Raw genomic sequence first — 23098 nt, 5'->3', positions numbered from 1 at the left:
AACGTTTTCTGTTATGCCATGTGCTGTGTGCTGATGTTCAGCTAATTAGAAGAATTATGGCTCAGCTTCATTGGTATGCCATGTATGTAGCTTATAAAGCTCCCAGGGACCCTTGGAGATGAAGAGTGCTACATAAATATAAAATATTGCTAATGTGATGTTCCACATTAGGCATCCCATTGTGCTGTGGCAGACTTCAGTAATAAACTGCAAAGCAAATATGACTGCCTGCCTGGCGTGGCGCTTCTCTGCAAGGCGGTCTGGGGGGCTGCTTCCCACTGGGATCTGCACCGGCATGTCTGAGCACCAACGGCATCCCCACGACTATTGGCCTCTGAAGGAGGCCTTGGGTTGTTGGTTTGTCACTGCATCGGCGTAGTCATGAGACCAGGAAGAACAGGTCCCAAAAGGATTTCTCAGAAAGAGTGGCAAGAAAAGCTATTAAAGCATTCTCTTAAAAAGCCAGTGGTACTATTTGATTCTTCACACATTTCTTTGCATGGCTCAGGCCCCCGGATCTTCCTCATGGGAAAGATCCAGGCGAGAAATCTTGCGTTTAATTCCTCCTTCAGTTGTAATTTGCAGTTTGTGTGGTGCTCCAGGAACACCAGTACTGGAACAAGCATAGCTGAAGCTGTCTTTCAGTACGTATTTTTGGACATCGAGGCTCTTAGAACTAGTTTCCTTTTGAGCAGGTTTTAAATCACAGTTTTTAAAAAGGAAGGAAATGTTTTGTGTTTCTTTCATAAGACTTTTTTTCATGCTGAAACTGTATGTAAATAATTTGTGATGGATTAGAGCACATGGTGATTTTCAAGGGGGTGTTTCTGTTGTTTTCTTAAGGACACTTTTGCATGCTGGTTTTGTGTAGTTGCGTAGCATGATATTAAGGAGCTCTTAAAACATACTACAACAAATAACTTACTTGAATGGCCTTCAAAACATGCATCAGTTTCTTTTGGCTAAATTAGTCATATTGACAAAACAAGTCCCGTGACTGCACCACATTTTAGCATGGAGAAATACCAGCAAGGATTTTGACTGTGATTCTTCTCTGAAGTTCACTGCAGGACTGGGGGCTAAAACTACTTGCTTGTTTTAGTAACTGTGCTGTAATCAATGTATGCTTGTGGTGTGGTATTTAAGGTGGTGGGCAGGGGAGGGATATGAAACAGATACTGATGGATGACATGGTTTAGTGTGAGATGCCCTTGCCCATGGCAGGGAGGTTGGAAATAGACAATCTTAAAGTTCTTTCCGACCCTAGGTATTATACAATTATATGATAAGTGTGATATCTTTGTTTACTTCTAATTGTGTGAACGTACAGGCTGAAACTTAAGCCTTAATGGGCATTTTTCCAGTGACTTTGATGGAGCCAAGATTTCACCCCACAGTGTTGCCAGCTCTTTGATCTTACTGTGCACATCTTGAGGGTCGTCTCCTTAAAATCTTCACTCTTGAAATCCAGGGAATAGAGAACAAACTCCTGTCTCTGTATTTTGTAATACGTGTTTCTAGCCTGCAGAGCTGCGAAGGGAAGTTTAAAATCATGGCCCTAGGTTATCTACAAAGCAGATGGCAAACAATCTCTAAATATTATCATTTCCTTCTTTAAAATCTCATTATTTCTTTGGGAGACTGGACCCGTGATGTTTCAACCCTTAGGGTTGGCAGTAAACAATGCAGGTATAATATGCTCAGTGTCCATTGTGTGTTGTGGTTTTGTGATTGTGACGGTGGCCTCAGCTGACCTGGGTTATGTACCTCTGTGTCCTGTAACTTAAGGGGTCTATTAACCACTCTGTGTTGAAATAGCCAGTGTGACGTGGCCGTAGCAAACGTTGCCTTATACAAAAGAAATAGCCCTTGAACCTAGAGGGCGTCTATGGGATGTAGGTGGCAAGGGTGGGGGATCTCTGGATTTTGAGAAGAGACAACATCCCCACTGCTGTGTTTTGTGAGGGAATATTTATTACAAGGGCTTGTGTAAGGTTTGCAGATTAAGTGTGTGTTGAAGAGAAAACATGATGTTCTCTGGCTTGTGCCTGGAAAGTAAAGATACAGCTGCCTGCAAGCGAGCTGCTTGCCTAGTCCATTATACCATCAGAGGAGGAAATTCGCCTCTGATTCCAGTCTGACTGGGGACTGATGTGTCACACTCTGCACATGCCTTTGCCTCTCCATTAAGTTGAGAAAGAGCCATAGGTGGTTATTTCAGATGATTGTTTCTGATACCTGAAGTTCCATGAGATGAAACTCACCAAAACTGCCGGAGGCTGGAAAATGGAAGTAGAAGTCCCAAGGACCAGTGTGGTGTCTTCATCAGAGAACCAGCCTAGCTCTATCGGTCATGTTTTGCTGGGGACCTGGTGTGTGTTTACCATGGTAGTGTTGCTGGGATTGTGTGCTTGGCTCTTTCATATTTTCAAATTATAAACTTCTGGCTTTCAAGAGAAAGCTATACCAATCATTTGTTTATTTTGTAACTAGATGCCTAACATTTAGAGTCCTGCACTTGTCTTAGTCTCCAAAGAAATAGTGACCTGATTCCAGGGCTGCCAAAGTCTGATGGATTTTTGTTATGACTCATAAATTCTAGCTTCACCATTGTATGTTTCCAGTAAATTTGCAGAGATCTTTGTTCTTCAGTTACCAGATTGGACCAGGCTGGATGAAACAAAGAGAATGGAGGGCCAGACTGTACTGAGGTGTGCTTTGGAGGTATTTCTAGGAGATGAGCTAGGTTGTGTGCCGCAGAATATATGGACCCAGTCAGAGATCAGTATGATCAGACAAAAGCCATTTATTACAAAGCCTTAACTCCTTATATACTATTTCTTACATGCACTTACAGTGATCTGGCATATTATGATTGGATACATGTCTTGAAGACCCTTAGTGACTAATATATAATTGGTTAAGCACAGGTGTGAGGACTTGACCTCAAAAGCTTGCCAACAGTCCACAGTTCTCATTAACTTGGTGAATTCCAGCTTCTTCTTATCTTGCTTGCTTGAGCTTCCTCGGGCCTCTCATGGCCTTGTTGTATCTTTCAGGATTATTCAGAGTTTATGTACCAGTTATCCATTCTCCCGTGAGAGTACTGCCTCCACAGTTGTGTGAGGTGCCATAAGCAGAAGGGCAATGGAGAGCCTATTCCCCAACCATCCCAGTCTCAGGGTATGAAAATACACTTCAGGAAGAGCATTAAATGGGCTACGTACCACAGGGTAGTCACCACAGTGAAGAAAGGCTGCTTCTTTTGGATCCAGTCATGATGGACTAAAGCTGTAAAACGTATCTGAAGGGCTAATAGCATTCCTGTACCACTAACTTTTCTGATTGTGAAGTCCTTCTGGAAAAGTAGGTTTCAGCACGGCACTCGTGCTTGCAGGCATGTGCTGGCTGCTTCTGGGTATCTTCATCAGGCCACTAAGGTTGTATCTAGTAAGTGTTTTCTGGTGATAAAGCATCCCCTCTTGAGGTGAGCCTTCCGATTGCTCCCATTCACTGGTTCATCCTGGCTGGAGCACAAATGTGGTTTTGGATGGCCTGTCCAGGAGGTGCTCTGCAAGCGCACAACTGGCATGCTTCACCTACAGACAGGCCACAGGACCAGGCTGCAGCTAGCCAGAAATGACACCCTTTACATGCACATGGTCTGCATGTTGGGTCCTGTGTACCCACTGCTTCACTGCACAGCTCACCTGTGCTGTGCTGCACTGCTCTCTGATGCGCACTGCCCAAGGGAACTGGAATGTGATCAGTAAGCTTGAAATCACCAGGTAACGGTCTCCCCCTCCCTGGGAAAAGCTTAGAGAAAGCTGAAAGCTCTGGGTTGTTTCTAGAACATTTTCCATGAGCAAGTGGTGTATTGTTTTCAGACTAGTACTCATCTTAGAAAACCGCATAATTCACTGCTTGAACATATGTCTGCATTGCTGGCTGCCTGCCCTTCCCAGGTGCGCTGCTGCATGTGTGAAGACTGAACTGGCCCCACGGTGTGAATCACGTTCTGAGCTGAAGCACTTCAGCATTTAACAGCTGCGTATCTGGGTATTGGCGTCTTCTTGAAGTGTGTAGGCTTCTCTGTTGAGTGTATGTGTATACACGTGGTTTTATGGATTTGTTTATGCACTGCACAGATCCTTGTGTTGAATATAGGTGAGTTAAGGAGTAGAGCCTCCTTCCTGGGAGTGGCTCGCAGGCATGAGTTTCAAGTGCAGTTATTAATTTTGAGGAATTAGAGCCTGAAAAGAAGTCAGTGTGGCACAGCTCCGTGATGTTCCTATTTTTAATTGGATTTTGAAGCTCATAATTAATTTGTTAAAAAGGGGAGATCCTGGCCCTGTAGGAGTGAGTGGGAATTTTGCCATTGCCTTCAGCAGAGGAGGATTTCACCATCTATCCTTTTATTCTCATTAATCCTCTGCAATAACAGAAGAGCACTCTGGCACATAGAAAAGATCCTTCCCATTTCTTCTCCCTGCCGTTGCCAGTAGTGAGATAGGAGGGCCCTCCCCCTCTCCTCCATTCCCATGCTTCCTACATATGTGCATCTCAGCAAGATACGCTTTCATTCCATCTTCGGGTAAGGTGAAAGCAGCTATTAAAAAAGCAGTTTGTTCGTGGTCTTAATGTGCAGAGATATGGAGGTCTCCTGCCTCCCATGTTTTTGAGTAGCTGCAGGAAGGCAGGAAATCTAACCGCTTTGAGGTCTCTGGGTCAAGGAGCTGTCTGACATGGCTTTAAAGGTCACTGTGCTCCTTTGCATTTATCTTGTGCTCCACAGAGCACTGCATGCCAGCATGCTGCCTGGAGCTCAGAGAGGCACTGTCTGACATTTTGTGGAATGGTGCTTGGGTTACAGAGGAAAAGCATCTGAAAACAAAACTCAGCTCAGGGCTGTGCAAGGCCAGATCAGGAACACTTGAGGGAGGAGCCCCTGCAGCAAATAACAAAGATATGTGGCATCCCATGGGTTTACCAGTAATCATGCTTGGCATCTCTGTCTCTTGTAACCTATATATAACACTGTACATTTTCAAAGCTCTTGGCAAATGTTAACAAGCCAAACTCCACTTCAGTCCTGATAACCTAATAGTTTCATAGAAAGCCCAGGACGTTTTCCCTTCACCCTTCTGCTCTGTAGGTGGCTGTATCCTTCAACCAGGCTGTACCCACCAGATTAAGCTGAGCAGTCCTCTTCTGCATCGGCTTTGCAGCAAAGGCAGTTTGCTTTCTGTCTCCACTCAGAGGTAGGCACTAGAGAGCGTCAGAGAACTGAGGAAGCTGAATTGAGGCTTGTTTACTGGCAGCTTTTAAGAATAATGCATGAACTGCTCAAACAAAACCGGAGTGCTGTCATAGACATGGCCCGGATGGGGGAAATCCCTTTGCTCTGCAAAGGAGAGAGCAGATGCAGCATGCCAGGTAGGATGTCAAGGACTGGAGGGGAGAGCGCTGCAACTTCAGCTCCGATGTCTGGGGCAAGCACTGGTGACAGCGTTTGAATTACGGTTGAGTAAGCCCAGAAACAAGACACCAGCACTTGGAGCACTCACAGGTTGTTTCTTCCCCCCCTTCCCCTGTTTTTCCTGAAGAAATGAAGAACAAAAGGCAAATGTGCAGAGATGACCAGGCAGGCACAGTCTAAGTGGGGGGGTGTTACTGCTGGCATAGTCCATTGTCCTGTTGGGCATTTTCCCATGAAGGACTGTGGCACACAAGAGATATCCAGCCTGTCCTTTCTGCATTCAGGGACTGAGGAACAAATGGGTATTTCGGTGAAGTCTTGCCAGCTACTGCCCCCTCTTCATTGCTTCACCCCAGTGAATCCTTTAATTGAGCTACTGAGCCAGAGAAACTTCTCAGAGGGCAGTAAAATGGCTCAGCACCAGTTAACGCCTCAGTCCACTCGGCTGTTCTCTCTGGGGTGCGTGACCACTGTGCAGCAGAGCTGCTTTGCAATAAGAAGTCTGCAGGAACTCACTCACCAGAGAACAGCAGTTTAAAAATGTATTTTCATGCCATTCTCTTGCCCTTTTCACTTTTCTTGCTCTTTTGGCCTCTCCAATTTGTCACCTTGAAATACAAAAATCTCCCATAATCAGATCTCACTCCTTTACTTGCGGAATGTAGAAATCTGCGTCTCTGCACTGAGAGATTTGTCTGCTGGAGCCAAGTGATTATTTCATGTGACTGGCATAGAGAGGTCATACAGACTGTGACTTCAGTTTGGCCAGTGGTGGATTTTTTAAGATCACCTCCTTAGCAATTTTAAGAACAAATAAATAAGTAATAAGCTCTTCTCTGTTCATAATTCCTAGCTCAGAAGCTTGGTGTGAAAGTGATGTCTTGTCTGAATTTTATCTCAGCTTGCTCCTCTTCTGTTGCACCCATACGGTGCTGACTGCGTGGGGAGTAGCGACATGGAGTTTATAGAGGAGGAGATGCACAGGAGCATTTGTTCTGGGGGGAGATGATAAATTTGCATGCACATGAATACACGTGCACCGAATAAGAAAAGGGGGCATGAAACCTTGGAATTCAGAAGGTGCTAATCCTTGGAATTCAGAAGGTGGAAATTAGAAGGTGCTAATGACTCCACGGATGTTACACCATGGCAGACTTTGACCCACAGAGACTGGTTATCATTTAGAAGATATGTGGATATGAACACAGACTAGAATCTCTCCTGTCTTATCGCTGCTCTGTTTCACTGCCTTCAGTGGTATGGTTAATATTTTGGGACAGAAGAAGGTGTAGTGCACAAAGCCTGAAGGACCAGCTGGTTTAAAGAAGAAAACATTTCTCCTCTCACACTCACTGCCCTAACACATAATTTCTTTAACCAAGGAACAATTTTTGTTGTCAGAAGCAAACAAACAAGGTGCAGTCCCAGGGGGCAGTGGGCATGAAAGCTTGAGGGCAACAGATGTTAGCCTGGCCATGCAAAGGGTAAATGGCAGCTGGGATAAAGTGCGTGATGTGCTTGTGGTGGTCACTGGAGCAGTGCACACCTGCACTGTGTTCAGGTGTCAGTACAGCCACTCACAGGTACCACAGTAATTCATTGGCAAAGGTAAAGTGAGCTGAAATGCTGGCTGAAAATCAGGCTCAAGCCACACAGAAGCACAGGCATTTGGGGATGTTCTTTTTTGAAGAGCAAATGACTGGTTTTGTTAGAAAGGGGAATTAAGATTGCACAGTAATTTTAGCAGTAGTAAAATTTGGGCTGGATCCATCCTCAGTATAATGCATCGCAAGTACTAAGTTGTTTCCATCCCACATTGGCCATGAATTGTGTGACAGGCTTAGCTGCCTGAGCGGGACAGAGAAGGTGGGAGGACACAGGGCTTGCAAGTTGAGTGCTCAGTAATCCTGCTGCCACGCTGACTGTTCTCTCCTCTCCTCTGCAGGTGAGAAGCCTTACAAGTGCTCGTGGGAAGGGTGCGAGTGGCGTTTTGCACGGAGTGACGAGCTCACAAGGCATTACAGAAAGCACACGGGTGCAAAGCCCTTTAAATGCAACCATTGTGACAGGTAATGCAGCCTCCTAACATTCCTAATGTTCAAGCAACATGTGGGCTTTGTGAATTGCACAGAGCCACCAGCTCCCTGAGACAAGAGACCTGGCTCCCAGGAGGGGGGCCCCTTCTGGCCTCCTGTCCCAGTGCCTTGATCCCCAAGTGAAGGGGGGACCCTCCACTCTGCCGCTGTCATCTCTGCCTAAGTGGCCAGGCCGGCTGGCAGAGGGGAAATACTTCCTAGGTAGCCTAAGCTGTTTCCCTACCACAGCACAAAGATGTGGGACCAGGTGTAGGTCTGACTGAAACCTGCTGGTTTCTCTTGAAGCAGAGAAGACTTCCAGAGGGCCCCAGACTTCTTCAGCAATGGACCTCTAAACAAAGCATCTCCACAGTTTGCCATTTCCTGGTCCTATGGGCCTGGTGCCCTCACAAAGGCAGAGCTCCTTCTATTTGCTTCAAGGACTACCCCAAGCACCATTGCTGGTTGCCTGCCTTTTGTCAGAGTGGGCCTAACAAACACGTGGGTGTACAACAGGGGAGATGGGAAGTGTGTGTGGCTGTTGTGCCACAAGTACCCAAATACTGGAAAAAAAGCACTTAATTTCTTTATGTTTGTTGTCTTCTCTTTACCACTGAGTACAGGGCTTCATGCTTCCCCATGTTCAGCAGGAGAGGGTCAATAGAAGACAGGAAAGGGCATTGTTTTCAAAAGCACAGGAGTGATTTAGGTGTATCTTACAATTCAATTTCATGAAGTTGTTTTGTGTAGAATTGGTGATCTCTGCATATTCCTACTCATTAGTGAATCTTTCCTTACAGTTTTAAATCTCACCCTTGCTTGACATCTGTTTGATGTGGGAAATACTCAGATACTCTGCACCTTCATTCTGTGTGGGCCCAGATTTAAAGGCCTGACAGGTATCCAGAGACAGGGTTTCTCAAGAGCCTGTGGTGCAACAGTTCCCCCTGGGCACTTAAAAAGAAGGGCCCAATTTTGCCTGGTGAGCTGAGCACCCAGCAGCTCCCAGTGGGAGCCATGGCTGCTGCCCCTCACTGCAGATTCCTTTTCACAGTCCTCACTGCTTCAGCTGCTTGAGTGAATGAAGAGCTCATTGAAAAACACAGTCATCGTTGCTCGGTGCTGAGTGTTTTTGAAAGATGTGTTCTTTGAATTTAGAAACAAAACCAAAAGAAAAACCTTCCTTCCTATCCCCAATCCAAATTGATAAGAAATTAGGGTGGAGCAAAAGCAATTACCCCTGTAATGACTCTTGACAGCCCTGACAGGATCGAACAATGAGCATTTCTCCCCCTCACCCCCCCCCCCCCCAGCTGGAGATTGGCAGTGCCCTGGGTGAAACCTGGATCCACTATTGAGTAATCAAATAATGTGCTTGCATCCGAACATGTTATCCAGCTAATCCTATTTCTATATATTTTTTAAAGAGGCTTAAGAAAATTACCCATCTTTTTAATGCAGGACTAAGGTTCTCTGTGCTGATAAGGAAACATTTTGTAATACAATAAAGGCTCTAGGAAGCCTCTGGGTACACCAGACCAGCAGAGAACATGCGTGGAGAGAGGATGTGTGAGACATAAACAAGGGACCCCATCCTTTTATGGGAAGGAAATTTGATCATTTTCACATCCTGCCTTTCCAGGAGCTTCATCTCCTTAAGTGCTCTTCTGCCCTTGTCTCCCCTCTTCCCATCCCCCTTCCCCCACAGAGGGCTTCCTCTTGGATTATCTTTTGTTTTATCCCTGGATTATCTTTTGTTTGCTCAGAATGAGGGACAGAATAAGCCAAGTAGGGACCTCTGGAGTTCTGCTTTTGTATAAGCACCTCTCTGTGAAGGAGAATAGTTATGTTCTCTGTTTTAAATGTAAGGCATCGCCTTTTTCTTTTCTTTCCTCTGAAGCACAAACTAACCATCCTGGCCCCACAAACACACATACATACACGCACACAAAACCGCAGGGTTTCTGTGTCAGGGCAAACAATATTTTTAGCAGAAATCTAAAGAAATGCATCCAGTGATTACAACTACTCAGTCTCTTTCAAACCTTTGTTAAGTATCCATACTCCTCCCTTTACACATTATCCCTGTGTACGTAGGATTTTTCTTTGGCAGCCAACTCGGTCACTGCAGTCAAGAGATACATTCTTGCAACCATCTAATGCATTTTCTGCTCTTCAGCTGAATCTGTAGATGCTGGAAAATATTTATTAGTGTGTTAAGAGCGCTGGGGATTGTGCACTGTTCAACTCTGTGCACATACCATCTGTGTGTGGTGGCAGGAGACAGATTTGTCTTTACTCTCCTAGTCAGTTGGCTCAGGCATGTAATAGTGCCTGTTCTTTGGGGCTGTTCTGCCATACCACTATTTTCCCTTCTTTTCTCATTCATAGATCTCTCTACTACCTCCTGTGGCTGATTCTACCTCAAGCAAGTGCTGAAACATGTGCCTAAGTCTGTCCTTAGTTATTTAGGCAGACTTTTAATATTAAAGATGCTCCTTTTTGAGCTGGAGTTCCCAGCTGGATAACAGTTTCTCCATATTTGAACTGCCACCTTTTATTGCACACACCATTATTTACAGGAGTGGTCACTCTCTCAGACATCTGACTTGCTAAACTTCAGGAAGTCCTTTGGAGCTCTTTTAACAGCACTGACATAGCACAAAACATATGCCTGTTGTTCAGAGGTGAAGGCCATACCTTGGCAATCAGAGCATGAAAGTGAAGAAGGGGAACATTGTGGACACAGTCTGGTTGCAGTTCCCTTCCCAAGGTGTTTTCAAATGTGTTTGTGTCTCTAACCTTCTGGTTGACATCGAAAGGGTGTTAATGTCCTCTGTGTACCAGTCAGTTTTAAAACAAAAGAGATATGATGTGATTCTCTTCTGCTGTCCCAGCCCTATTCCAACATCATGCAACCCTCATATCACATTGTTAGTAAACTACCACTGGTTTCAGTAGCACCACATGTACCTCAAATGGTGCGTGGTTTGCGCAGCAGGGGAAAAAAGAAAATCAGTTAAAGTGGTGCAGAAAGCAGTGTACAAGTCTATACTGCCTTCCAGGCACCTTGGATGTGCTGGTTATTAGCATTCTCCAGGAATTTTGCTCTTCAGAAACAAAAGCTAGGCTTATGTTCCTCACACAGTGCAAGCCCTCAGCACGCAAAGGGGAAGAGCATGACAGGGTAGTGGCAATTGCTTGTTCTACATAAATATGTGTTTAGGAGATAGGAGCTTAGTGGCAGACTATTGGGGTATATATTCCTCTGTATGTGTATATGTATGTGTACATGTACGCACGGTTTCCTTTTTGACAGCAAGGTAAGAGCACACTTAGCTGGAATGAACACGTCCCACAGTGGAGAATCCACAGCTGGTAAGAGAGATGGCTGAGCAATATATTTACTTCTCAGTGTAGTTACCTTCCCTCTTTCTCCTGCAGAGGCTTCAGTGCCAAGCAGCGCTGTGTTGCTAAGGAGATAAAGCAAGAAGAGAAAGGAAGGAAGCGTGTTTGCGAGTAGGGAATTTACATGTCATGCATCACTGTATGACTTTCAGAATTAGGGTATCTTACTCTAGTATAAACTGTCTTTGCCGGAAGAGCTGGACTGGGAGAGGGATGACAGTGAAGACTGTGATGGGCCCATGTACCACAGTCTGGAACTGGAAGAGGTGTAGAGCCAGAGGTGTGGAGCAGGTTCGTCTGTCTCATGGTCAGGGCTAGAGACCAGCAAGCTGGTGTTTCCTAGTTTGTGAAGAAAGGAGTTTCCCTTGATATCTTATCTTATGGAGCCTCTTCCACTGCTGCCTCTGGTCCCAGAAGTTAAAAAAATGTGTCCACTTAAGAGTAGCTTTTTTTGTTAGTGTGATTTAGGGACTGTTTTACTGCTGAAAATAACTACCCACATCCACCAGCCTTACCAAGAGCTAGAACTAACCAAATTAATCAGCAGGAGAATGTGAAGACTTAGTACTGTACCATTTTATTAGCTATAAACTAGCAAATATGAAGCTATTTTATTAGCTATAAACATATTCTAAGGCTGAAAAATATACTAGATGCTAATACTGTGGTTACTGATGTGAAACAGTCTTGCTGTGCTGTGACTCAGCATTCTTTTTCCCTGAGTTGCATCCATGACAGAGACAATCGGGGAGGAAAAGCCATGCTTGGGTGGTGGTCTTATGACTAGTCCTAGACTGAAGTGCCAGCTGGTGCATGTCTTTTTGGCAGCCGCTCAAGCTGTTGTTTTGTTTTGCCAGCCCTTGTAGCCAGAGCATGCTGCTTTCTCAGTTTAGACTGACGAGAAGGATGTTGGTCCAAGGGTGTATTTTGGCACCCTAGGGCTAGAAAATTCTAGCTGTGCTGAGCCTGCTGTGTTGAAAGCCAAGTGTCCATTGTCAGATTCACATCTGTCTTGCTGTGCTTCATGCAGGAGCTTGCAGGAATGCAGCCTCCATCCCATTTTGAAGGCTTTCTTTTTAATTTTCACCACTCTGACGGTATTAACCCCCTTGTAAGCCACTACAAATCAGTAGAGAACAGCTGACTTGAGCAGAGCTATGCTCATCCGCTGAAGATGAATTTCTGGCTTTTATTGCAAAAGTTGCCTTCTTGTGAGGTTTCTGTGTCTTAAAAATGTACCTCTTGATCACTCACCTCTGCATGTAGATGCAGATAGATTGCCCAGCAGGGCAGAAAAGATCCCCTAACTATTTAAAATCTCTTCATTATTATAGTGCTTCTCTTTCTCAGCATTTCTCTGCTTAGGGTGTTTATCCTCTGGGTGTTTGCCTTTAGATTGAGTGTTCTTCTTTTTTATCTTTGGTATTTGGCTTTTTTTACTGAGTAGTTAAATTCATTCTTTTACCTTCTTCTTCTTGAAAAATGTGGAATACTCAACTAAAAACTGCTTTTTTGAAAGTACATTTAGTGCCCATATATGAGCCGTCCACATTCTCACAATAAGCCATCTGGGTCTTCTTCAGGCCAGTATCAGTGGCTCTTTTATACTCTATGGGGCAGTGAAAAGACACTTAAGGTAAGTCAGTTCTGGAAGGAGTTTTTCTTGGTGCCCTCAGAGCCTACAAAACCAGTTTACTCAAAAGCCAAAGATACGTGGGGCTTTGTGTGATACTTAGAATAGATATTTTTTGCTATTAGTAAGAATAAATAAGCCAGTGTCTTGTGGCTTAGGGTGGAAAGAAGGCAAACCAGGATTTGCAAGGAACTTGTGAATCTTCCACTTTTTAGTGCTCAACTTGAAGTGTATCTAGTACAAGTTTAATTTCTGAGAGTGTCTTGAGTCCTGCTGCTCTGACGAGCAGGCTCCAGGTTAGGGCTTTGGGGTAGGCAGCCACAACTACTCCCCACTTATCCTGTGGTTTGCTCTTTGGTACCGTACGTATCTGTAATGACACTGTGATGGTGGTTGTGACATGAGTTGGTGCTTTCAATCCCCTTCTAATGGGTATAAAAGTTGAAAAAATATTCTTGCTTACCGGCAGTCTTGATAAAATAGAGTATATATTGAATGTCAGGGAAGCAGAGCACTTGTCTTCCTGAGAACATATTCCCCTGATCACTGTGACAATATCTTGGTGGTGTGAAGTGCCTGGGTATGGGCTGCTATTCCTGCTGCTGTGAGTGCCCTGCAGCATGTCTGTTACAAGGCAGCTGGTTTAGAATAGTAATTCCTGATTAACTCTTGCTGGGGTTGGTCTTCTCCAGGAGCAAGTGTGGTTTTTATTATCTTAACCTGCTTCCCAAGTGGATTAAGTAATTTCAGAAGAAGGCAATTATAAGCCTTTAGAGAGGGAGTTAATCAAGAATACAGGCTTTGTTTCAGATACATGCCCTACCTTATTCTCAATTAACTGCATGTTTAGACCAACCCTAAATCTCAACTAGTTCTCCAGGGTTGCTGCTCTAAGTCTGTCTTATCAGCAGCCACCTACATGTTCAGAGTGTTAAAATATTACACTTTCATATGAGATGGAGAAAAACAGCTTTGTGGATAAAGAACAGAAGTTGAAAGCTGAACTCCTGGCTTTTTTTTTTGTTCTGTTTCATTTTGCCAGACTTCTTGTGTGATTTACAATTTCCTCGCCTTCTCTGTCTTTCAATTTTCATTCTTACAAAATAGGCATAAGACCTTATCTTCTCCCAACATCCTTCAAGGAGAGGGCATTCATCAACATCCACATATTACCACCCAGATTCCCGCAGAGAGAGTATGTAGCCTGTCGGATTATCACCCTCCAAACTGAACCAGCTTTCCTTTCAGTTTGGAGTTAGAAATGAGAATTCAGCTTTCAAATCTGGCGTCATGCTTCAATGCTTGTTGTAGGTGCTGGGCAGTTGAGAAAGCTGGTGTTTTTATTTTAAACTGGTCTTGCTGAGTGAAAACTCTGAACAAAACTGACTTAGTTTATTTCTTTGGTTTTATATGCACACACATGCTAATACTAAATATTTGATTTTGCAATACAGGTGAGCACTCTTCCCTGATATTTGACTCAGTGAAAGCAGAGAGAGGGAGAGGATAAGAGAAAGGAGAAGAGTAGTCTATTTATCTACCAGAGAGCCAGGATAGTTGGCCATTTGTGGTCACAGAGGTCAATCACACATGGTTTGGTGGTGATCCATGGATAATCTGAAGAGTGCCTCTAAACTTGGATATGTACTTTCTCCTGTACATAGTGAAGAAGGGACAGGAGCCCTGTTTCCCCAAATCCTGTATTTATGTCATTTCCCACTTGCTTTATTTTGCAGGTGTTTTTCCAGGTCTGATCACCTTGCCCTCCACATGAAAAGACACATCTAAATACCAGTCAGCTTGGCACAGATGTCATCTGAGCTCAGTGTTGTGAGATGAAAGTGGGACTCAAGTTTCAACGCGCTACCTTGCAGGAGACAAGAACTTGATCACGTGTAATCCTCTGTACAGAGACCACACGCTCACACTGTCATGCACCCGATTATACTTCAATACTTACATCAGTTCTTCATGCCTTGCCCCAGCTGGATGGGTGAAGATGCAGGCGAGGAAATGGTATAGAGGTGAAGTCAATGAGGAGAAATAATTGCTTACAGTGCTTCGTCCCTTGGATTTGTTTCCTGGCTTTGCCAATGGAAATCAAAGAACACAAAGGAGACTTCCCTGCAGGTGGACGGCAGTAGGAGGGGCTTATTTAACTTGCTTCTCAATGCAACTCAACAGGAGAATATGTCGTCTTGAAGTTGCATATTTGTAGCACTAACTTTCTTTTTAAATAGATGGGGGGGAACAATGACCTAGAAAACCAAATCCCAGTTTGGTAGCCAAAATTAACCTCTTGGTTCATTTGTTCTTTGTCTGAGAATTCCTAATGTTCAATGCGTCAGACTTCTCACAGACACTTTGACCTGTCATGGTTTTGGTTCTTCTTCCTAGAACTGAGCTATTGAGATCCTTTTAAGTCAATACCAGTGGCCTTAATGGCAGTAGACTGTGGAGTGACACTTGTGACACAAATATCCTCTTTTTTGGCCTGAGTTTATGTAGACTTCACGGAGGACTATATTTTTGTTGGTTGTTTTTGTTTTTTGTTTTGGCTATTGCACAACATATGCACTAGGGACTCTGGAAGCTGCTGCCATGATGGCTAAGTGGCCAAGGGATAAACCCCAGAGAAACAGCACCTAATGTCTCTGTAGGCCTCACCTTATTGCCATAGCTAGGACTTCTTGTTTCTTTGTTGAACAAAAAACTTTAAAAGCTTATTTGGAAGCTTAAACATATTTTCTCTTTTCTTCACAAACAAGTGATCTTCAGAACTCCTTGTCTCCACCTGAATATCCATCTGGGACTGGCCACACAGGCATGACTACAGGATTCCTTCCACATCATGTGAGCATGTTAGCCACAACCCACAGTGACTTAGCAATGAATTATGTTGCTTTTTCTTGCTGTTCTTCTATTAACCAATCTAAAACATTGGACTTTCGTTTGCGTAAAGAGTACCTGCCGACGTTTAATTTAAAGCTAATGTTTGTTGAGCATCTTACACACAAAAAAATCCAAGCCAAAAACCCTACTCCAGTCATTGAGTGGGAAATCGAGAACCTCTTCCAAGTACAATGGCTTCATTCAGCATTAGCCTTTTAAAGAAATTAACAAAGTCCTCCTTTTCCATTCATCAAGTTGATGCTGTAGTCCACTCCTATATGAGAAAGTGTAATAGTGTGAACGGTGAAGGAAGGGTTGGATTTTACACACAGCAGTGAGGCTTTCCAAATGATTGGTCTAAAGTATTACTAACTTAGAGGTCCGTTTTGGCCTACTGTGTGAACCATCAAGAAGTGGAGGTCTCATGCTTGCCCTTCAGTCCTATTGCTAATTTGATTTTGTTGGCTCAAAGAGGATTGAAGTCTTCATTGCAAAAGAAAAACAAAATGTGTATCTCACCATAACTTGCATTTCAAACTATTTGGCACTGGCCCTGACTCCAAAGACTGCATTTAGGACCATAAAAATGGCCTATGCAAGCAGGCAGGTGGTCATTTGGTTGTATATTTTGTATATTCTGGGACCCATCCCTACAAGATGTGTCTAGAAATGAAACAAAATGGCGCGTGGTCCACAAATGGTTGCTGCTCTTTTATGCTGTATTAGCCAACTGCCCTTCTTTGACTGTTTTGACGCATTGACTGTTAAATATTTCCCTTAATTTATGTTTGGGGAGGTAAAACTGTACTCTTAGGGGGGAAAAAGAGGAAACAGGAAAATCAATAGATGTTTAAGAGCTGTCACCAGGATCCTTGGCACTTGAATTCTCAGTGTTTTCATAGAATCATAGAATCATAGAATGGTTTGGGTTGGAAGGGACCTTAAAGATCATCTACTTCCAACCATCCTGCCGTGGGCAGGGACACCTCCACAAGACCAAAGCCCCACCTAACCTGGCCTTGAACACTTCCAGGGATGGGGCATCCACAACTTCTAGGGGCAACCTGTTCCAGTGTCTTACCACCCTCACAGTGCAATCTCACGCTTTGCAACCTTCGACTCCAGTGAGAGATTGAATTTACTTGAAAGATGCTGGTTTTCTTCACAGTTTTCACAAAACACTGTGACTGTCAATTGAACACTTTGGGGACGGGGGAAATACGATGTCTGGCCCATATGGCAAGAAATATGGACCAAAATCTAACCATCTTTTGGGGACAATGATGTAACATTCATGATAAGAGCATGAGAGAGAGAGAGAGTGAAAGAAAAGAAAGGAAGACAGAGAGAAAGAGAGAACAAAAATTGAGTTTATTCCAAAGATTTTAAACTAACTATACTCTATATGTGTATATATATATGCTTATATATATATGTATACATTTAAAAATTGCAGAGCACTGCTTGCTGACAATCTCGTATTTCTCTGTATTTGCATACTTTTTAATGGCCATTCCACCCAGCTGTTCCACTGGGACTGAGGGCCCTACAATCCAATTTGTGTTGGAATATATAGAGCATCCTGCCAGATGTCTAATGGGAACTGAAACCTCAGCTGTGTGAAACTGTAGAGCATCCAGTCAGTGTATTAGATTAAAAAAAGGGTAAGAGAATCCTACAATTTCATTACTGTAGTGTCCTAAAGTGTGTGCTCTCAAACCCACCACTATGATAATCATTGGCTGTCAACCTGTATAAATATCCTCCTTTGACCTCTGAACACACCTGCCTTTAGACACGCTGTCAGTAGTCTACAAACCTTAATTATTAAGTGACAGTTTAAGTACCAGCCTCTATTTAAAACTAAAAAAAATCAAGCAAGACTCTTTATTTACTTCCAGTTGTCATTTATGGTCTTGTTGACATCTTATTTAAATACGGCAGAACAAGGGCCCCGTGGAAGAATACATGCTGAAATGTCTGATTATTTTGTTCTAGAGGCAGACCTACATCTAAATCTTGGATCCAAATAGCCTAAAAGCATAGCTAAAAGGGGAATAAGAGACTTAACCACATTTCAGACTTTTCAGGCTCTCTCTGTAGTAGGTTTTGAAATCTGATGCCAAATTCTGAGCTTTAGGAACATCTCTTCTGCTTGTAAAGGGAGGTATTTTTCATTTGTATACATGGTGTGCTCAGACAGTCTCTAGACTTCAGTTTTTTGGTGCAAGTGTCTTAGTCATTAGTAAGGTTTTGAACTATACCTGGTATTTTGTAGAAGGAGCCTCCATTTTAGAAAGGCATAATTAGGATTCAACATCCCAGGGTTCATTTTTTACAATGACAAGATTTGTTTCTTCACAGATATTTTAAGATGTGCACTTCAAACTTTGTTATAGCTAGATTCTTTTTGAGCGTGTGTCTCCTTGCTAAAGTTGCCCTCTCTTCATAAACTATGAGTAGAAACAGGCTAATGAGGAAAGACTAATCCTCTCTGTAAGCCTTTTTGGAAGCAAACCCAGAAACAGATGATTTGGTGACAGTTGAGGACTGAGTTATCCAGCTGTAGAAAGGAGAAGCTTTACCTTGTTTCCTCCATGCTAGATTTATGCCTATTTGCAAAAGAGAAGCCATTATAAGAAAGATTGTGATTTCCAAGGCCATGGAACTTCAGGGTGAGAACAAATTGAGATAAAAGTCTCTGAAAATAGTGTACATAGAGGAAGCAACTAAAGCAAATGCGAGTTTTTGTGAGTAGATAAATAATATTTTGGAGCAGAGTAGTCAATGATAGAATCATGCAGGTGGGAAGGGGTCTCCAGAAACTGTCTTGGCCAACCTCCAACTAGAGCTGGTTGCTCAGGGCCATATCCAGCTGAGTTTTAAATATCCCCAAGGATGGACATTCTACAACTTTTTTCTACAAGCTCATCCAATATTTGATTGCCTTCATGGTAAAATTAAAAAAATCTAAAGTCCATGTTTCAGGTAGGAATTTTTCGTGTTCCAACTTGTTTTCATTGCCTCATCCACTGTGCACCTTCAAGAAGAGTCTGGCTTCTTCTCTGCACCCTCTGTTAGGTACCTGTAGACAGCAATAAGATCTGCCCTGGCCTTCCTCTTCATAAGGTTGAACCATGTCTTTCAGCCTCTCTTCATCCATCATGTGTTCCAGAACATGATCTCTGTGGTGGCTATCTGCTCGACTTTCTCCAATATGTCAGTAATTTTCTTGTAATGGGGAGACCAAAACCAGACAGAATATTCCAGATCAAGATGTGCTTCATGTGTTACAATGTTGATATAATTTATTTTGGATTCTTCAATTACCTAATTGAGACAAGTTATACTGTATGGTAAGATTCTATTTTTAAATGGACTTATGAAAAACTTCAGTTAGGAAGCACCAGTATAAAGATTTTTCTAATCAGATTTGCTGAATCTGTGTGTAAAAATATGCTTGTAGAATACACTTTCTATGCTGCCAGCTTGAGGCTTGGCAAGCAAAATTCTGTTTTTCCAATATAATCATTGCTGGTTTACCTTAAATTAAAAAAAAATTGTATTGCTTCACTCATACTATGTCAAAGACAAATGATGCTGTAATTTAGTAACTTTTTAGACCACAACACCACTTCAGTACATCTTTGTTCTGTTTCTTTTTCCTCTTAGGAGATAAAGAGCAATCTAAACTATGAAATGTATTTTATAAAGATTAGTCTAACAGAAAAGGGCATTCCAGAGTCTGGAGTATTTTTCATTATCCCAGAGTTGTTCTTTTTCAGAACAGTAGCCAGGACTCAGTCTAGAAAATTGCATTAGCTGGATAAATTGGCAAAAGAGGAAGAGAAAGGATGAACTGAAATCCTAGATTCTTTTCAGTGTTTTGAACAATGCTCCGAGCAGTCGGATCTAACTAAACTGTTTTTATACAGAGGGTTGAATTAGGTGACCTCCAGAGGTACCTTCCAACATGAATTTTTCTGTGTTTCTGTGATTCATTTCAGAGTTCTCAGTGACGCATGTGTATTGGTTCTAGTTTTTCCCAGTCTTGTGCTGGTGGATCAGACTGTAGGACAGATCTTTAGGGTTTCTCACAAACTCCCATCCTCATTAAACTTTATCAGGCTTCTTCATGACGAAGATTTAGAGAGGAGGAAATCTTTAAAGAAAACCCAAAGCCCTTAGCAAACCAGTTTGAAGCAATATTATACCATGAGATGTGTCACAGCTGCAGGGACCAATCAGATATTATGGAAACAAGATTGCTAGTGTAGAAACCCATGTGAAGTCTCAAAGATGGTTTCCAGGACGGGAAATCTAAGCCAATATATATTTCTACAAAGGTTAACTTTTTTATTTTTATTATTATTATTATTAATTCTTATTTTCCTCAGACTTTTTGGAATTGGGTTTACTGGTGTGTTGTTTTTTTTTTAGGCTAGCACATTTTCACTTAATATGTGGAAAGAGCTGACCAAACACAGATGGGGAAGAACCTGAACCCAAGAGGAGTCCCCAGGTTCTTGCTTCTGGAACTGTTTTAACTTCAGGAGTAAAAAGATAATTACTCACCAGGGTGTGTGGCTAAAATGGAGTTGATCCATATGATAGTTACAGTGATGGAGTGTACTGATCTGTGACCTTCCTGATATTTACAGGATCAGGCTTTTTCCCTTGTTTTTACCTGGCCCTAGACAGTTTGGGCTTCTTAGCTGTCTCTAACACACTAGTGTATTTATCTGCATACAAAAGAGGTCATAATTGGTGCTTTTGACAAAACTGATGAAGAGCCAACTTGTTTAAGTGTTTCCTTTTCTCTGCCTGTTCCCTTAATGTATGTTAAAATCTTTAAATTTAAAAAAAAAAAAAAAAAAGAGGAAGATTTTGTAAATAACTTAATGTTACTAGGCCAGCACCCAGTGGATCAAGGGCTTTTATTCTTGATTTCATTCAGGACTTGGCACATCCTATCATTCCATCCAGTAAGACTGTTTTTAAGCTTTCATATCTTAGGTGACACCTCTAACCCAACACTCTTTGAAAGCAGTCCTTGCTGGTTTCAGATAGAATTGCACTTGCAAAGATCCCCACATACAAAGAATAAAGAACAATGTGTGATAATAGCTCTATTTAACTCTGTATTGAAAAATTTTAGTTATTTCCTCACAAGATACTTCAGCTACTCATTGACAAATCTTGCCTGTCTCTCTCTAGCATTAAATCTACACCTTCTTGAATGATGATTTCCAGACCAAGCTTGGATGTTCTTCCTTTTGTCACTTTTGTGTCTCTTTTCATTAGTAGTTTAGGGATGACTACTGCAGTCTTTCTCCTCCTCAGCTCTACATTGGCTTCAGTGGCAAGAATTAGCACTGTAAGATCTGTAGGATCTGGCCCACCAGGTACTAAGATCTGTCTTGTAAAGCTGAGACTTTCCTCCTCCCTTAGATGAAAAAGTCCAAAACATACTCATCTATATAATTTATATATATAATGATATAATTATATATATGAATTATATACATAAAAATGTGGAGATGGGAGGTAGGCTGCCTTTATCACCTCAAGAATGGGTTTCCCTACCTGAAAACTTTAAAACGCAGGCGTCGTTTTTCAAACAGGGTTTTATAGTTTTCCTTAATGCTTGTTTATGGCATTTTTGGTGTAATAATTGAAGTTGGAACTCTTTGCGATTTTCAAAATGAAAGCTTTGATGATTTTTTTTTAAGTGCTTTGATCCTAACTTCTGTATACTGCCAGAAAACAGGTTCTCCACCCTGTCTCTGTGTGGGTGTGGATGTACAACAGTGTACTATATATACCTAACACAGAAGAGGAAACTGAGCTACTGACTTACAGTTTGTAGTAGCCAACCGTGCCTATTGCTTTGATTTGGGAGGGCACTTGCTGTTGCCACTGCATTTTAGGACTCATGTCGGCTTCTCTAGGAAAAGTTTTCAACAATGCTGGGAGATACATGTTGCTGTGTACTGCAAATGAATAGGCTGCAAATTTGGGGTTGGGAGGGGAGGTGGAAAGGGGGAGGATGAGGGCTTAGCATGTACACACTAGAAGTGAACTAGAATGGACAGAAAGGTAACAAGTTTAGCCTTTTTTGTTAGGCTCTCGGGGAAATGAAAAGCTATCACACAGTTCCTGGAAGGCCTGATGGCCGAAGGGCTGATCCTGATATTTTGCAACATACATTTTACCCGTCGCTCTGTATTTTAAACCCCAGGCCTGTCAGATTCTGGAAGTAGATCAAAACACTGGTTTAAACACTACTTTGTTACCAAGGCCATGTCTCTACCAGGGAAGTTGCCCTAAGTTCAATTACCAGTCAAGTTAAAATCACTTTGTAGGTGCACTTATTACTTGATCGCCTGGATTTTCTTTGCATTGGCATCCTATGCAGTTAAGCTGAAGTGTAAGAAATCCTTCAGCCTGTTAAGATACCTCTACAGGAAGGTTCTTGCACCAATTTAAGTACCTAAACCACAGTGCAGCTTTTCTCTTAGAAACAAGGCCTTAGTTTAGCATGGCTACTCATCTAGTTGAAAAATAATAATGCAGGCTGAGATTTTCTTTCCTTGCTTTTCCAAGTGGCCTGTTTTCTTTCTTGTCCTTTGGAACCTTTCTTGCTCTGTACTTACTACATGTTATATTATTGTTTGGGGGATTTATTTCTTTTTGTTTAGCAACAACACAAAAAAGCATGAATGCTCCCTATTTAAAAAAAAAAAAAAAAGAAAACAACATTGCTTGAAGGACTTTCATTTTGCACTATAATTTTTCTTTTACCAGATGTGTCTGACAAGTGCATTTTGGAGATGCCCTCGGTCACGTTCTCTCAGGCCTACTCTGGTATTTCTAATATATCACAGAAGTACCCAATCTTGTAGCCCTCAGTTCTGCCTTTTTTTGACATTTTATTTTTTTTAAGCTTTTTATATATATATATATATAAATATATTACTTTGTCAGTTTTTTTGCTGTACAAAAAGTCTTAAGATTTAAAAATATTATTTGTATTATATGATGGTGGTATGTTAATGTTACAAAATTATTAATGAAGAAAAAATTTATTTTTGTTACTGGTCTGTTTCATAATTCTTTTTTAAATTGGTATATTGTAAGATATCTATGCAAAAATGTTATGTGACGCATTTTTATTTAAGAATGTAATATGTGTAATAAACAGTAGAATGTGTTTGGCCCGACAGTGTTTAGTGTGCCTTGCATATTATTTCTTCATGGAAACTTCTGTGAACAGGCATTTGAATATCAGTTAAGCCTATGGTGTTCTGTAAGCAGTTATTGACATCAGTTCTGAGTATGCTTAACTTATCAGAATTACATTTTTTGATTTAAATAATTTCCTGGGTTTAATGTATTTTATAACAGCTCGAGTGTTGCTTATATTCATGCCATGTCACATACTGCTTTTGGAAAAGATGGTCAAGAAGGACGTTCTTATTCTTAAAAGCTGACTACATTTGGCTTGTAATGGTGCTTCTGTTGGTGTTGGTGACTTCTGTTACTTGACAGTTTACCCTGGTTGAAGATTTCCACCACTGTTATTTTTGCAGAAGACCCAGAGAACACTTG

General features: G+C 42.1%; 1 protein-coding gene across 5 annotated transcripts in view; it reads left to right on the top strand.

The window, feature by feature from the left end:
• Nucleotides 1–22712, top strand: part of KLF7 (KLF transcription factor 7) — a 63018-nt gene extending 40306 nt beyond the window's left edge. The window contains exons 3-6 of one of the 5 annotated variants that reach the window (XR_009743798.1): nucleotides 7425–7548; nucleotides 14332–14611; nucleotides 15364–15448; nucleotides 19928–22712. Coding sequence is in view for 2 of the 5 variants with exons in the window: in XM_061455694.1 (XP_061311678.1) it covers nucleotides 7425–7548; nucleotides 14332–14383 (176 nt within the window). In the remaining 3 variants the exon portion in view is untranslated. Of the gene's footprint in view, nucleotides 1–7424; nucleotides 7549–14331; nucleotides 16842–19927 lie in introns of those variants that run through there. The other 4 variants (XR_009743795.1, XR_009743797.1, XM_061455694.1 and 1 more) reach the window with 4 other exon arrangements.
• The last annotated feature ends 386 nt before the right edge of the window (nucleotides 22713–23098 follow it).

This window comes from Pezoporus flaviventris, unplaced genomic scaffold, assembly GCF_033815535.1.
Source record: "Pezoporus flaviventris isolate CSIRO_AGI_PZ_B2104156 unplaced genomic scaffold, CSIRO_AGI_Pfla_v1 ptg000001l, whole genome shotgun sequence".
NCBI lineage: Eukaryota > Metazoa > Chordata > Aves > Psittaciformes > Psittacidae > Pezoporus > Pezoporus flaviventris.
This window is presented reverse-complemented; position numbering and strand designations above follow the sequence as displayed.